Source organism: Staurois parvus, unplaced genomic scaffold, assembly GCF_062004578.1.
Source record: "Staurois parvus isolate SC_StPar_1 unplaced genomic scaffold, SC_StPar_1.0 ptg000059l, whole genome shotgun sequence".
NCBI lineage: Eukaryota > Metazoa > Chordata > Amphibia > Anura > Ranidae > Staurois > Staurois parvus.
In genome coordinates, this window is record NW_028317855.1 from 3,964,096 (window position 1) to 3,981,631 (window position 17,536).

The 17,536-nt window shown below is 41.7% G+C and overlaps 1 protein-coding gene across 1 annotated transcript in view; it reads left to right on the forward strand.

Moving 5' to 3' along the window:
* PGBD5 (piggyBac transposable element derived 5) overlaps positions 1–17,536 on the forward strand; it is a 151,725-nt gene that overhangs the window by 98,543 nt on the left and 35,646 nt on the right. The window contains exon 4 of the mRNA XM_089668556.1: positions 6,494–6,674. Coding sequence (XP_089524682.1) covers positions 6,494–6,674 — 181 coding nt within the window. The remainder of the gene's footprint in view (positions 1–6,493; positions 6,675–17,536) is intronic.

Genomic DNA, 17,536 nt, shown 5'->3' on the forward strand with positions numbered 1-17,536 from the left:
TCACGCATGTATATATATTGTGTGTATAAACTGTGCTCTAGTATTTAGCGCTGCACCATTTTATTTAACATATATGTCTGATTGGAGGTTTTATTTGGTTACCTTTTCGGTGTATCAGCTGCTCAGTAACATTCTCTGTGTATACACATTTATATACTTTTTGTGTATACACATCTATACGTTTTTTGCATTTAAGTCGCGCTCACTATAACATCTTATATTACATCTCTATAAACTTTATTATAACCTATGGACACTATATGAGACATGTTTCTAATGTTCATTTACCATGCCAGTCTTAGCACAGAATTATTTACTATGTGTCTTGCATATATTTGATATTCTGGTTATTATTATTTTTAATCACCTGTATTATCCCCCTTTCTTTTGGAATAAGTATAACTCTGTGCGTCAGAATTTTTTCTTTATTGTACAGTCCAGCAGTATGTACCATGCATCTGTAAGGGGTATATAACACAGCATACACACCATGGTGGTCAGGAGTATGTAATGTACATGGTATGTTAACAAATACCAACAAAGACATTACGTACTCTTGACAACGGAAATCTGTATGCTGTGCTGTTCCTCCCCGCCAAGCAAAAATCTTCCTCAGTAAAAAAAAAAAAACTTTCCGCTAGCAAACTCCCTTAAAAAAGCAACCCCTATCACTCACCTCTGGAACTTCCATTCACAGCTTGCCCCTGCATTCCACTATCCACAGCTCCCCTGCGCCCCTCCCTCCACAACTTACCTCTGCACCCCTTGTTCACAGTTCTGGCAAGAAATTAGATAACTGAGGTTGCAGCATGCCATGCAGCACCACCCCTTCCCCCATGAACAACCTGTGACCCCCCCCCCCCCGCCATCTACTACAAAGAAATCTTTCAAGTTTTACTTTTTATTTACGAACTCTATATAATCCACATCTACTGAACTGATATAAGCGCACATTTCTAAACCAAACAAGAATCCCTTACTATGAACTCTCTTCATAGGTATTAAGCTACTTACTGATATTGTGGAAAACTGGCTAAACTGGTTCCTTGTCACATTGATGCACGGGAACCAAATAGGGTTTCTAAATGAAAGCCAGGACTCTGAGAACATTAGAAAGTAGTTAAAAGATAAGTTCACCTTTGGGAACATGTTACATGTTCCACCCGTTTTTAGGGGTTATTGCCTATGCAGCGGCTCGGCAATCTGAGCCCTCTGTATGACACCAGTACGGGGAGAAGTTCCCCATACCAGCTGTCACTGTTTGAAAAGAGTGCGGCCATGCAGGGCTCCACTCATATATCCACATCATTCATTCACAGAGTTCTGTGAATGAATCAACTACAAGTACTGACATCCTTTGCAGATGTAGGCTTGCGGTTCTCAATTAACTACCATGGGGCTGTTGAGCGCTGTGTTAGTTCATTGATTCTTCCTGTCATTGTGAAACTGCCTGCCCATAATGTGTACAGGCAGAGAGATTACACTAACCTGCATGGCTTCATCGAGCTGTTGCTTTACCTGTAAAAAAAAATAGCATTTATTATTTTTTTTTTAAAAGGTGAACTCATCCGTTAACCACTTGTCAACCACACTATAGCTGAATGACGGCTACAGCACAGTTGTCCAGTCCTGGGAGGGCGTCATATGACAGACACAGCTGATTACATGATGTGGTAAAAGGCCAATCACAGCGGCTTTTTACCACGTGATCAGCTGTGTCCAATGAAACAGCAGATCACTGGTAAATGCAGTTGCCGGTTATCGGCTGCACTTTCCTCATGCTGTTACAGCGTGAGGAAAGTACTGCCGATAACCGGCAATTGTCAGAGGATGGATTGGCACCGATCATCAGGGCACTGATGATCAGTGCCCAGCAGTGCCACCCACCAGTGCCAGCCACCGGTGCCCAGCAGTGCTGCTCACAAGTGTCAAGCAGTGCTGCCCACCTGTGCCCAGCAGTACCCAGCAGTGCCACCCACCTGTGCCCATCATTTCATAGTGCCAGTGTGCCCAGCAGTGCCCCCTATCACTGCCACCCATCAGTGCTGCCCAGCAGTGCCGCCAGTCAGTGCCCAGCAGTACCGCCAGTCAGTGCTACCCAGTGCCCATCAGTGCTGCCCATCAGTGCCCATCATTGTTGCATATCAGTGCAGCATCATCATTGCTGCCTCATCAGTGCTGCCTATCCGTGCCACCTTATCAGTGTCGCCTATCAGTGCCCATCAGTGTCACCTATCAGTGCCCATTAGTGCTGCCTATCAGTGCAGCCTCATTAATGCAGATCAGTGAAGGAGAAAAATTACCTGTTTGCAAAATTTTCTAATAGAAACAAAGAAAAACTTTTTTTGTTTTTTTTGCTATTTTTTTGTTTATAGCGCAAAACATAAAACGCCCAGCAGCAATTAAATAGCACCTAAAGAAAGCTCTATTTGTGTGAAAAAAATCATAAAAAATTCATATGGGTACAGTGTTGCATGACCGCGCAATTGTCATTTAAAGTGTGACAGCGCTGAAAGCTGAAAATTGGCCTGGGCAGGAAGGGGGTATAAGTGCCCGGTAGGCAAGTGGTTAATCCATTACTTGAAAGCAACAACATTGGTAATTAAGTTTTTTTGTAGCAAAGGAAAGGTCTTCCAAAGTTTTTCCTAGTCCTATCAGCGGCCTAGAAGAATAGTAACACGCATAGTATCCCTGTGAGACAGAAGCCTATGCATCCAAGAGACCCAGTACCCGACTAATATTCCTATGCATTCTTTTGAGGACAGGAAGATGCATATTTTTGGACATAAAGTATTATACAATCGGTTTTAAAAAGCTTTGAAAAAAATGCTAAGTAACCGAACTGGAATATCTATCCCCAAACAGGGCCTTTCACGCCACCTGTCCTACACATATAATGCTGTTTTGACAAACTGTACTTTCCAGTTTAACAATAACTCAGAGCTTCAGCATGTTGCCCACACAGTTACCACCCATCCATAATTTACAGCACCATAGCAATAGGTTTTTACAAACTTTTATACTAGGGATACAGCAAAATTCCGGAGGCCGAAATGTTTTGGCCAAAAACACCCATATTAGTCTTTTGCCTATATGAAAATAAGCACCGATACAGGTGCAGAAAATAACCCCGCCCTTCACCGCTGCCCCCTGCCTGCTCGCTTCCACTTGCCACCGCTCGGTGGTTCTCAGCCTTACTTGAGAAATCATCAAACGATCCCGGTGTGGCGGCAAGATGAGTATCACGTGAAAATCGTTATTCCCTGAAGCAACTGCACATGCGCTGGCTGGGCATAGAGATAAGTGAAGGAAAGATGGTCTCCACTCATCTCTATGCCCTTGGAGGGCTGGAGCGTTGTCACTATGTCACTTCCAGTTCGGGCGCCTTGTAAAGAAGGCCTTTTTTTAAAGCACTAGATCAATGCTTTTTTTTATCTAATGCTTTACATTGTAGAGCAGGGTTTCTCAACTAGGGTTCCTCCAGAGGTTGCTAGGGGTCCCTTGAGCAATGAGCAATTTCTGCCTCTCAGATAAGTTCCCACTGACACCATTGATCTTTTTAGCTATCTTTAAGGGGGTAATTCTTCCCAGTAACCACAAGTATAAGTAGCATTCTTCCCACTGATCATCACATTGATGTATCATGAGTTGTAGATATAGTAGTTATTAGCAGGGGTTTCCTAAGACTTGAAAGTTATCTTAGGGGTTCCTCTGTCTCGAAAAGGTTGAGAAAGACTGTTGTAGAGGATAAATGTGGGGTATTATTGACCCCATATCTCTCCAAAGAGGATCTATCGCTGCTTATTTCTATCACAAGGCATGCATGCATTCCTTGTGATAGGAATAAAAGTGATTACATTTTTATTTTTTTTTAAAAGGACTGTGTAAAAAAATAAAATAAAAATAAAAAGTATAAAATATCCCCTCCTCCCCGTGCTTGCGCGTAGTGGTGAATGCATATGTAGGCCACGCCCACATATGTAGATAGTGCTCAAACCATACATGTGAGGTATCGCCATGAACGTCAGAGCAAGAGCAATATAATTCTAGAACTAGACCTCCTCTGTAACTTTAAACTGGTAACCTGTAGAAAAAGTGTAACCCATGGAGATTTTTAAGTGCTGTGGGAGACTTCCCTTTCTCAATACCCTGAGGGGTATAATTGTCAAATACAAATTTCAGTCTACCCCATCAACTCTTACAAAATTCTGGTTAAAGCGGCAGTAAACTCTTCAACTTCAATGCTGCTTTTCATCTATTCCATTATATGAAGTTATTATCAATCATTACCCACTGTAATTCAGCCTCAGCCCCAATCGCATATTACTTACTGTTTTTGTAAACTTTTAAACATTGCTTCTCTAGGGGTAAGGCAGCACTATCCTAAGTATTGTTTTCTGAGTCTGCAATGCATAGTATTTCAGCCCTTTCATGCAGCCCTTGCTGTAATCTCGCGCATGTGCGATCGTGTCTTATCCAAGCCTTATTCTTGATCCAACGTTCTTATGGCAACCGCACTCCACCGCTCACTCGCTAAAGCACTGCTTCACCATATATATATCTCTTGGAGTAAGCAGGTGTAGTATAGTATACTACAGTAGTAGTATACTGTACTGTACACATGATCACATGGGGTGTAGCAGGAAGTTCTGAAAAAATCTGTAGTCTTGGGGGTTTTGGGAGCAGTTCCGCATAGAGCGTAAATCAGAGACATGGCATCCTATCTATGGAGATAGTGTCGTGAATCAGGGGAGATATGTGCATGGGCTGGTGACATCATTAGACATAATGGGACGGATTCCAAGAAAAGAGAGTAAGTAAGGAGACATCTACAAGCAGAGATAATTAAGGTTTTTCATGCTGATTTTAATGTGATAAAGCTGTTGGAAGGAGTTTACTACTCACTTTAAGCCTTCACTTCTACCAACATCAATAAAAAATATTTAAAGTTAAAACCAAATTGATAACACTTTATGAAGAAGGTAAAAAAGTAATTTTCCATTTTTAACTTATTTGTAAATATATCTCCCAAAACATTGAGCAACATTACAAGTGATCCACCTCTTTAGGTTACGAAGAAATTACATCAAGGTATTACAACCATCATTTAATATTACGTGCCTACAAGCTCCTTTTACAATAGTATGTTGTTGGCATCCCAAGCCAAAGTGTGGTTCCAAAAAGTTTAATAATTCCTAACGCCCATAGTAAAACATCTGGTTGTATCCAGTATAGGAAGTATATATAGCCCAGATTTCGGCAGTTAGCTGAATATTTTTCTTTAAGATTAAGTGAGGGAGAGGTGGATGTTTGGGTTGGATGATTAGACAGCAAACCCAGCTGAAGCAGGTCTGATTGTTTTGAGTTCTATATAAACTCCCAGCCTACATGTCTAGCAACAACCAATTTTATTTAAAATTAAAAAACAAAATTTTAGCGCTACTCACTCTCTCTACACAGCAAGGCTTCACTCCGTCATATCCTGTAGCTGCACACCTCTGAGTGATGGCCAGCATCATTTAACCTCTTCCTGAGATCCCAGGCTGTCATGGACACACCCTCTGATAGTGTGTCAGCACAATGGCCTGGGTCATAGTTATGATGCATTGAATACTGTTTACACATCATAGCATAACATCCTTCAGTGCTGTAGTTAGGACTGCCAACCACTGAACAAGAACACAGCTGGGACTAAGTTTATTTAGGGATTTTATTTTATTTTTTTTAAATTAGGAGGAGGCGGGTTCATAGAAGGACTGTGGTGTGGGGAGCTGCAGGCTGGAGTTGGGCTTAACAGTGTATTTTACTGTTTTGCTTTAACGTTTGCCATTTGTAAAAATGTATGAATGGATTTTAGGCTAAGCAGAGCATCCTTTCAGCCAAGTACTGAAATAATTCCTTTGTTAGGTTACTTTGATAATTTAGGACTGTAATGATTATTGCTTACAACAGTGTAACTGAGATACACTGTTATGTCTTTCCTAATACTTTCTATACGCGTTGCATTATTTGACTTAAATTAGGAAACTCGTTAGATATTTGTTGTTGCATAATCATTTACATGAAAATAGTTAATACTACTACTTCCACAGTATGTACTTATGAAGTGAATGTTGAATATGAAAAGCATGCCATGTGTTAAAGTATCATATTAGGTATGAAAACTATGAGCGAGTTTAGAGGGAACTGATAGATCTTTAGTTTTATTTTGTCCTGGCTAAGAAGCAAAATTTAAAAAAAATACATTTGTCATTTTTCATTATACATTTGAAAATACAGTTTATGCTGTTCTTGAGCACTTTCTATGTAGCCTTTTTTTAGTTATAGCTTTGAGTATGGGAAGAATATTTTTTATGCTTTACTTTATGACATTTATGTCATTAGTGCAAAGTACATTTTATTCTTCAGAAGAAATTTTGTATTTTAATGTGGTGGTAATTTGCTGCCATATTAACATTGGTAAACATATTAATAAATTTATTTTCCTTTTCAGATTTATGTTCATCTGAGAGAAGGAAGTGGTAGTGATGGTATTGACACATTAAAGCATAAACCACAACTGCACAGCATGGTAGCCAAAAACTTGTGTCAGAGTGCTCCTGGAAAAAACTATATCATATTTACTGGACCAAGTATCACAAGCCTCAATTTGTTTGAAGAATTTGAAAAACAAGGTTTGTAGCACTCTAATTAAAAGAGTAATTTAAGATGGTATCTATACATATGTATTTTATTAATGTAACCTTGAATGTATTTCAGGTCCATGGATAACAATAATTTTCTCTGCTCAGTGCTGCTTTCCAGTTCTCTGTAGTGTTGCTCGTGACCAGACTATTAATAAACCAGAGTCTCAGTTCATAACCTGGTTTGTTTTAACTACTTCTCACCTACTTCTAAACCTTCACTATCACCTGTCTGTGTTTGTTTCTGTCCTGTTTTGCCTTGTGACTTTCAAATAGACTCTACACTCCTCACAGTACTTGACGTTTAAATAACTAGTGGGTGCTCAAAGTGATTGCTATGGATGGTGATATGTCAGAACCAGATGCAAAGATACAATGTCACCTCCACTAAAATTAAATGCATTTCACGTATTCATTTTAAACACAGTGTCACTTAAGTCATAGAAAACTGATAAGAACTGACCCACACAGGGTCTCTTCCTCAAGGTGAAACCCATAACAACCTGTGTAACACTCTCCCATCATAATGATGCCATACGCTTGCCAAGAAAACTGCAAGTAAACATCAGAAATGAAGCATAGCAATCATTCTTTGGTCCTAGACAAGAACTAATTTACGTCCGTGAAACAATATTGTATCTGAACAAGGGGTACAACAGTGAGCAGCTCTGCTTTCCCTCTGTTTGAATCACTTCATTGGATATTATTAGGTGTAGCTCTACCCTCTTGAGGGCCCCTGAGTATTTTTTTGGGTTCCCTGTCTGATCCAAACCTACTTTGGAAGTACAGCCCCAGCTGACACCCCTGTGAAGCTTTGAACAGGAGAACTCCCTGGCTTTGAGCCATACAATAAACACAGGGTTTAAGGTGAGTAAGTGTTCTGATTGTTTTGAAGTCAGAATATATAGGGGGTTGAAAATAAAAAAACAGCATTTTTACTTGCACTTAATTGGATGAAATAAATCAGCAGAACTTCACCTAATTTCAGAGCTTTCCCTCAGATCTAAAGCAACTGCACTTCCAGTGCACTTGAAGGTGCTTTTGCTGTGCACTTGCAGTGCACAACCTATTTGCCTTTAGTAAATAAACCCCATAGATTGCAGGCACAACAAGGATGACAGTAGATGTGCATAAAATAAAATAATTAAACACTCTAAAAGGTTCAACAAAGTAATAAAGTACAGTATCACTTTAAGCAAACCCAAATGGTCTGCAGGATCAGAATTTAAAAATCAGTCTCATCTTCTGAGATATCTTTCCCAAAGTAATCTGAAGCAAGCTATCAAGATGGCAGGCTAACTTCTTAGATGCTGGCAACCTGCTTTAACTCTTAATATGAATACTTTTGTTATAAGCAGTAGTGTCCCTTTTTGTGTCTCTTTAAAGAATGGTGACAAGTGTTCTGCGCACTTGATGGGGTCCTAGTTGTAACATTAAGGTTCAAATCCCTCCTTGTATAAGAGAAAGATTTCCACTACATGGTATAGTCCGGGTGTCGGCAACCCGCGGCTCCAGAGCCGCATGCGGCTCTTTTTCACCTTTGCTGCGGCTCCGGAGCACACTGCCCACCAGGTGACAGGCAATAGGGTTGCCGTAGCTCAGTGGTCGGCAAGCTGCGGCTCTTTACACATTTTAATGCGGCTCTTCTGTGTGCCGGGCGCCCGCTCCCCTCTCTCCTCTCGGGCGGCCGCCCCAAAAGTCAGGACTCTGCAGCTAGCCCAGCAATGGGCAAACTACGGCCCGGCGGACCTTTTAATCGGAGCGGAGCGTGGCAAACATTGGCTGTCAGGATGTAGGCGGGGCAGCGTGACGAACTCCTCTCCTCTCACAGTCCGCCCTGAAGACCGGAACGGCGCGGGAACACGGCGAGAGGAACGCGCGGAGCAAAGGTAAGTGAATTGACACAATATGGGGAATGAATTACTATAGGGGGGATGAATTACTATAGGGGGGATGAATTACTATATGGGGGATGAATTACTATGGGGGATGAATTACTATGGGGGATGAATTACTATATGGGCGATGAATTACTATGGGGGATGAATTACTATATGGGGGATTAATTACTATGTGGGGGATGAATTACTATGGGGGATGAATTACTATATGGGGGATGAATTACTATGGGGGATGAATTACTATATGGGGGATGAATTACTATGGGGGATTAATTACTATGGGGGATTAATTACTATGGGGGATGAATTACTATATGGGGGATGAATTACTATGGGGGATGAATTACTATGGGGGATGAATTACTATGGGGGATGAATTACTATATGGGGGATGAATTACTATGGGGGATGAATTACTATATGGGGGATGAATTACTATATGGGGGATGAATTACTATGGGGGATGAATTACTATGGGGGATGAATTACTATATGGGGGATGAATTACTATATGGGGGATGAATTACTATGGGGGATGAATTACTATATGGGGGATGAATTACTATATGGGGGATGAATTACTATGGGGGATGAATTACTATATGGGGGATGTATTTTCAGTTTTAAAAATGTGGCTCTCAAAATAAATTTCAATCGTGGTTTTGGCGAGATTTGGCTCAGTTGAAAAAAAAGGTTGCCCACCACTGACCTAAGGCTATGATTGTGATTATGACGATACACTGTGGCCCTGATTAACCCTTTGCTTACTGGGCCCTTAAACCCCCTTCATGACCAGAGCGCTTTTTGCAATATATGCAGTGTTTTAAATGTTGCAATGGTTTTGCGGCTCCCAGTCTTTTTTTTCCCTTCGGAAACGGGTCCAAGTGGCTCTTTATGTCTTAAAGGTTGCAGACCCCTGGTATAGTCACAGAAAAACTCCCCCTTTAAGTGATGTTGAAACTGGTTAAGGTTCTTTAATACAAAGGATAAAGGCAAAAATTGGCTGAAACAGAAGAAAGGGGCAGAAGCAGACTTCAGCAGAGGTTGGACCCCTAAAAGTGGTGAACTAGTCTGATGAAGCAAGTACATTTGAAGCTGGAAGAGGCTTGAATTTAGATACTAGTGTAATCCTGTCTGCAGGGGGCACATGCTGTAGCGTCCTGTGGTTTCAGTAGGCCGTAATACAGAATGGGCTAGGTCTCGGTGTGATAATCTTTGTTGTAAAGTGAACTGAACAGTTGAAATTAACACAGTCACTTGCAATATGTGATAATCTTTATGGAACCCTCTCACCCGATTTTGTAGCCAGCATACAAATTCAACAAGGCTTTACTTCAATAGAGTCTGGATAACTGAACCACAGAACACTGCCAGCTTGTGTTTAAGTTACATCTTGCAACCGGTCTTAATGCAGTGTGTTACATAGGGAAATTGTTTTTGTAAATGTGAAACCTTGGTTGCGCTATATAGATGAGATCTTTGTGATTTGGACAGGTGCCAAAGATGCAATCCAGGACTTTGTTCATTTTCTTAATTCTGTGGTAGATGGCATTGTCTTCAATCCAGAGGTTTCTAACAATGCTATCTCATTCCCTGAGGTTAGGGGTTTGCTCACTAGCAATTGCCTACAAACACACTACACAATGCCTACGGATAGGAACACATTCCTAACATACCAGAGTGCACACTTTGATAACCCAAAACACAATTTACCAATTTCACAGTTCTTTGGGTAATATGAATCTGCTCTGCCTCAATTGATGGTGAACACCAATATTCCAAAATATTGTATTCCAAAACGTAACTTTGAAAACAGGTGTTGCCCTAAACACGCCTGAGATCGGATTTTACAGTTTCTTATGACTCACGTGTCGCTGTCTTCACAATAACAATGTGAAATACATTTATTTAGAGTGCTGTTGACTTTGTACCTTCACATCTTGTTGTCATCTAAGTATCTTCTAGAAAAAAAAAATGGGTAAAAGGACAGCTCCTTATTTTAACAGGTTCATTGTTTATCATTGCTGTATATCGCTTCCTCTGTTCAGTGTGTTTACCTTCTGGTTTGGATTTTTGAATAATTCCTATTTTGGACTTCACCTTTATGAATAATTCCTAATTTTGGCTTCACCTTACTGATCTGCTTTCTTGTTTTGTTGCCTTGCTCTGTCCTGCGATAGCTCTTTAGACACAGGAAGGGGTTTGTTATGCTGTTAGTCCCAATCATGCAAAAGTGAGCACATTGACTCCTATGCAGTTGGATCTCCTAAAGTAGGTATGGGAATATGATAATCAAGAAGTAGAAATTGGTAGTGACAGCAAGGGGCCAGGAACACATGTCAACTTCTTGCATTAAAAATGATTGTATGGGCTCTAGAATCAATTAAAAAAGGGTGGTGTAAAAATTGTTGGAGTACATTGCTGCACAGGTGCTTGGAGGAAGGTATTCATCAATTTTATCAGAACCACACTAAACGATCTTGTTAGCATGACAGTGTATTAGTTTACTCTCAAAGTACCTGCAACACCCAACCCCTTCACATTACATTCTTTTCAAATTACACTATATTGCCAAAAGTGTTGGGAGCCTACCTTTACATGCAAATGAACTTTATTGGCATCCCGATCTTAGTCCGTAGGGTTCAATACTGAGTTGGCCCACCCGTTGCAGCTATAACAGCTTCAGCTCTTTTAGGAAGGCTGTCCACAATGTTTAGGAGTGTGTCTATGGGAATGTTTGACCATTCTTCCAGAAGCACATTTGTGAGGTCAGGCACTGATGTCGGATGAGAAATCCTGGCTCGCAGTCTCCGCTCTAATTCATCCCAAAGGTGTTCTATCAGGTTAAGGTCAGGATTCTGTGCAGTACAGTAAAGTTTCTTCACCCCAAACTCCCTTATCCTTGTCTTCATGGTCCTTAGTTTGTGCACTGGTGCGCAGTCATGTTGGAACAGGAAGGGGTCATCCCCAAACTGTTCCCACAAAGTTGGGAGCATGAAATTGTCCAAAATGTTTTGGTATGCTGACACCTTAATAGTTCCTTTCATTGGAACTAAGGGTCCAAGCCCAACCCCTGAAAAACAACCCCATAGCATAATCCCCCCTCCACCAAATTGTACCCTTGGTACAATGCAATCAGGCAAGTACTGTTCTCCTGACAACCACTAAAACTAGACACGTCCATCGGATTGCCAGACAGAGAAGCATGATTCATCACTTCAGAGAAAACATTTCCACTGCTCTAGAGCCCATTGGTGGCGTGCTTTACAGCACTGTATGTGGTGGTTTGCATTGCACTTGGTGATGTAAGGCTTGGATGCAGCTGTTCAGCCATGGAAACCCATTCCATGAAGCAATCTATGCACTGTTGGTGTGCTAATCTGAAGGCCATATGAAGTTTGGAGGTCTTTAGCTATTGACTCTGCAAACAGTTGGCGACTTCTGCGCACTGTGCACTTCAGCATGAACTGACCCTGTTCTATCATTTTTACGTGGCCTACCACTTGGTGGCTGAGTTGCTGTTGTTCCCAGTTGCTTCCACTTTGTTATAATACCACTAACATTTGACCATGGAATATTTAGTAGCAAGGAAATTTAATGGTTGGACTTATTGCACAGGTGGCAACCTATCATGGTACAATGCTTAAATTCACTGAGCTCCTGAGAGCGACCCATTCTTTCACAAATGTTTGAAGAAGCAGTCTGCATGCCTAGGTGCTTGATTTTATACAACTGTGTCCATGGAGGTGATTGGAACACCTGAATCCAATGATTTTAAGGGGTGTCCCAATACTTTTGACAATATAAGGTATATTTTTCTCTTACATTGGTATTTTAGTTGCACAGTGAGGGAAAAGTAGAGGTTTTCATGTTCTCACATCAAAGTCCACTTCATACGGAAAACCTGATTAGGGAGAATTTGTGGAAATACACACCCAAACCTACAGATAACCTCCACTGTACTTCACCATTGTCTGCAGACATAAAACTATGTATCTTTCTTCAGTCATTCAGTGAACTAACTTCTTTCTGTTAGTCAAATATTTATAATTTTGGCTCATCAGTCCAGAGTATCATCTGTCATTTTTATCTGCCACAGTTCTTGATTTTTGTGCATAGGTAATTGAATTGGGTTTTATCCAAGGAGAATAGTATTTTGGGTTACAACTCTTTCATGAAGACCACTGTTCATAAAACCTTTCCAGACAGTAGATGAGTGTCCTAGGGTCAGGGTCAAATTTCTGCAGAGCCAACATAAGCCACAGCCTCAGACTGCCAAGGATGGCATATAGGCAGCTACACAGCATGTTGATGAATATTAAAAATGCCTGTGCTCACTTTTGCCACATCTACTGTAAACTCACCTTTTTGGTTACCCCTTGCCCATTTTTATTCCTTGCACATGGCTGCATTTGTTTCAGTTAATCAGCAGTAGTTCCGCTGACACATTTGGGGAGCTCTACTTAAACTGGAGCACTCAGAATCTGGTGCAGCTTGTTCAATTAAGTTTTGACAATAAAACCTGCATGTTCCACTTTCCATGTTCTCCCCCATTATGTCATTGATCATTATTATGTTTGACAAACTTGATAGTTAAGTGCTGGGCTATATGCCTATATTTGTTACACTCAAAATTCAAGTGCTAGGCTATATACTTACAAAGAGCTCAACTGTTTTTAAACGAAAAGTCCATACTGGTATTTATTATTATTGTCTTTGTTTTACGCTCTACTACTCACATACCTTATAACAATACAATGTAGGATTCAAAAATGAATATGATCTATGTTTCATGTGTTAAATTACCATATTCATTTTAAATACTTGTATTTTTGTCACCTCATCACTGCCTATTTTAACCTTTACAAAAATGCTCCACTGCACCAACTCATTATACACAGGTGGGGTTGCGGGGTGTCCCCAGTTGAATGGGTCTCATTTGGCGGGTTGTACACTCCTGTCTGCTGCCATCTGCTGCCTTTGCAGCCTAAGTTTACCTGCATGTTTTTAATGCGTCCCAACTGCAAGTGTAAATTAAGCCTTTGAGGTCATCAATGGAATAACCTACCACCGAATACACTCCTTTAAAGGGTTTTCAGCCACAAAGGTGAGAAGCTAATAGCTTTAGCGCTAGATCTGTAGGGTTTATCTCACTGTTATTGTCGTCTTAAAATATTGATGTTGATGTAAATGGCCTGGGTGCTAGGCAGGCAGCTTCTATACGCCATAGGATCTCCTTTGTCTCCTTGGCCTTGAAGTGTAATATAACGAAAATTGGAAATTGAAGTGCCCCACCAAGGCTGCCAAACAAGCTGCTGAAAAGGTCTGTGCTTGCAGTGACACTGGACAAAAAACATTAAAAGGTCCAGTTCACTTCTGGTCTATTCACATTGTTGCCAATCAGTCTGTGATGAAGATATGAGCTTGAGCCTGAAACACGGTGAAAATATTTTGGATTGTCCCCCTGACTTTTATTGGAATAAAGTTGTACCTGGACCTCCTAGTAGTAGTGGGACACTTTGGTTTCCATTTTTGTTTCATCTAAACAACTGCTAAAATTAAAGTGTATGTATGCACCAACAGTAAAGTTCTCCTAATTGCTCACCTTTGATCTGTTATACATACCATTGAAAGTGTTTAATAAAGCTATTTGACAAGTGCAAAAAAAGTAGCAGTTCCTTTTCACTTCCTGTTCTAGAGACACAACAGTAAATTAGAAGAGATCTCCCAAAGTAAGGGTAATTCCCCTTTTAGTCATTTGTCCCCAGAACAGGTGCCCCTATTGGAAGCTTAACTCTTGTTCTGGGGACAACTCTAACAGTTTGGTTTTCCCTTCCCTTTCTTTCTCAGTGTTAGTGGTCACCCATACAAATAGGGGAGGTCAATCTCCCCAATGGAAACACAGATAACAAAATCTTGAAAGAAAATCAAAATCTTCCCCACCCCATCCAAAAATAAAAAAGTTTTGCCCAGATGTACACTTTAAGCTGTTCATAAATGCATTGCTCTAGTGACAATGCTACAACTCCTTACACTTTTGTATTTATTTTTTTGGTGACAGTGGTCATCAGGACTAATAGAGAAGTTGATGTCCTGATTGAAGACACAGAGACCAATAAAACCTGACAGAGGAGGCCTAACACCCCCCCCCTTCCCATCCAAAGCTAAATATTTTTTGCTTTGGAAGCAACAGTCTGCACCAATGGTAGCTCAATGGCTCACGAGAGTAGAAGATCTATTCATGGTTCTATTGGGATCTCTTCCATTTCTCCGACGAATTTCTCCAATTCGCATAATCTATATTAATTGCCTGTGACTCCCACTGCCGGACTGATACCGGTGAGTTTGGCTCCCTGGAGGTGACTCCCCTTCCCTATCCCCACCTATCTTGTCTTCCCTTGCAACCCTGCCCCCATACCTGTTTTTTTTTTCTTCCACTCCTTGGCTTCTCTAACTTATACCTATTAAACTAAAATTGGTGTGCACAGACTCCAGCTATGTACCCTATACTTGACTTCCCTCCGTGAGCCTGCAGTTTTCTATGGAAGCTAGAGGGTTTTATTCCTCAAGCAAGATAGATTTCAGCACAGCCCAAAAAAAACGTTTTTTTTTTTACCCTTGAGTATAATAGCAATGGCATTTCTTAGCCACTCATCTACACTTTTATTTTGCGTGGTATACCTTTGTGTATTGGTTGTGCCTATAACACTTAATGCTGACTGTATGTTACGTGAAATAAGCATTTTATTGTGTCTGTTGCACACCTTTTAAGTAAAAAAAAAAGAAAAAGAAAAAGGTTTTGCCTAAAGATATTTTTTTTATTTATAAAGGGAAACTTCTCTTTAGACATTGCTAGGGGGTTGTCACGTACCTGGTGTTAGAGGCCAATGGAGAGGGGGCTTCCCTTGCGGCTAAGTTCCAGACTCCCCTGAGAGTGAGACAGCAGGAGTCAGGCCCAAAGTGGCTCAGGTCGCCTGTAGGAGTGCTTGTTGGTGGTCCACCCAGGAGCACAGCTGATGCACTGAGATGGGATCTGCAGACAGGTGGTGCCTGTGCGAGGTATGCAAGCCTTCCAGGAAACAGAGGATCACAGGATAGCCAGTTTAAAGCCGAGGTCGGGTACCAGGTGGGAATCAGAGCAGACATAGTCAGATGGGATAGCTGAGGTCATACACAGAGGAGCAAAGAGGGAATATCCGTTAGCCAAGCCAAGGTCAGATCAGGGGTTAAGCAGAGAAGACAGGTCCAGGAGCAAGCCGAGTCGGTATCAGGAAATCACAGATCACAACAGCACAGGAAACAGGAACAAGGTACTGGGAAGCCGGAGCTCAACCAGCACCTGACAGTAGGGCAGGGCAGTTTGGAGCCAAATTTGAGCCGATGTGAACTTCTGCGGCCATGCAAGGTACTGGCAGGGGTGCCAGGTCTCCTAACACCTCTGCCGAGGACAGATTCCTGACAGTGCCCCCCCTAAAGGGCAGCCTCCGGATGCCTACTTGGGCCATCTTGTCTGGATATTTGGAGTAAAACTCCTGGAGAAGTCTGGGGGCATGTATGTTTTCTTTTGGTTCCCAGGAGCTTTCTTCAGGAGGATACCCCTTCCATTTGATCAAGAACTGGATCTGCCTTCCTCGTTTCCTGCAGTCCAGGATTGATTCTACCTCGTATTCTGCCTTCTCCCCAACTGTTATTGGCGGCGGAGATGGTTCCACTCTTCCTGGAAATGGATCATGAACTGCTGGCTTGAGCAGAGAAACATGGAAGACTGGGTGAATCCTATATGATTCGGGAAGAGATAGCTCATATGCCACTGGATTGATTACTCGATTGATCCGAAAGGGCACAATGTGTCTTGGTCCCAACTTCCTCGATGGGCAAGGAAGTTTTAGGTTGGCTGTTGGTAACCAAACCTGGTCTCCAACCATGGGAGAAGGATTTCCCCTCTGTTTCTTGTCATAGTATCTTTTGTAGTCAGTTTGCGATCTTTGTATGGATTCCTGGAGAGCTCGATAGTTGTCCTGTATCCTGCTGATTCTGTCCTGAACTGCAGGTACCGAGGTTTTGAGTATGGTATCCGGCAGGCATGAAGGGTGGAATCCATAATTGGCCCAAAATGGTGACTGATTCGTAGCAGAATGGACAGAATTATTGTATGCAAATTCTGCTAATGGGAGTAGAGATGTCCAGTCATCCTGGGAAAAGGCGTAGAAACATCGTAGATATTGTTCCAACATTTGGTTAGTTTGTTCAGTTTGGCCATTACTTTGAGGGTGGTAGGCCAATGATAGGCAGAGTTCCACTTTCAGGGTTTTACATAGGGCTCTCCAGAACCTGGAGGTAAATTGACACGATATTGCTGGGCAGTCCATGTAGCCTAACGATTTCCTTGATAAAGATATGTGCCGTCTCAGGCGCCGATGGAGTTCCTATCATTGGCAGAAAATGGGCCATCTTGGATAGCCGATCTACCACCACTAGGATGGTAGTAAACCCCTCAGAGGGCAGCAAAATCCATTGCGATCATTTCCCAGAGACGATTAGGAATGGTCAGGGGCCTCAGCAACCCCCATGCCTTGGCTTTGTCTCCCTTGCTACGTAGACACACTGTGCAGGATTTTACGTAAGTTCTGCAGTCCTGACTTAAGTTGGGCTATCAAAACGATCGCTGGATCAGATCCATTGTTTTTCGGGCTCCGAAGTGACCAGCCAGTTGATGGTCGTGGAATGTCTTGAAAACTTGGGATCTTACCTCCTGGGGTACAAAGATCTTATCCTGGTGCCACAGAAAGCCATCCTGCCTTCTTAATGAGTTCTGCTCAAGTTCGGTGCACCGTGCAGATGCCTGTTCAATAGAAAGCTTCAGACTGGGCTGGATCAACAAAAAATTTTGGGCCAACAGGATGGTATCGGGGGGGGAGGTTCAACTGAATCTGGGAACATATGTGATAGAGC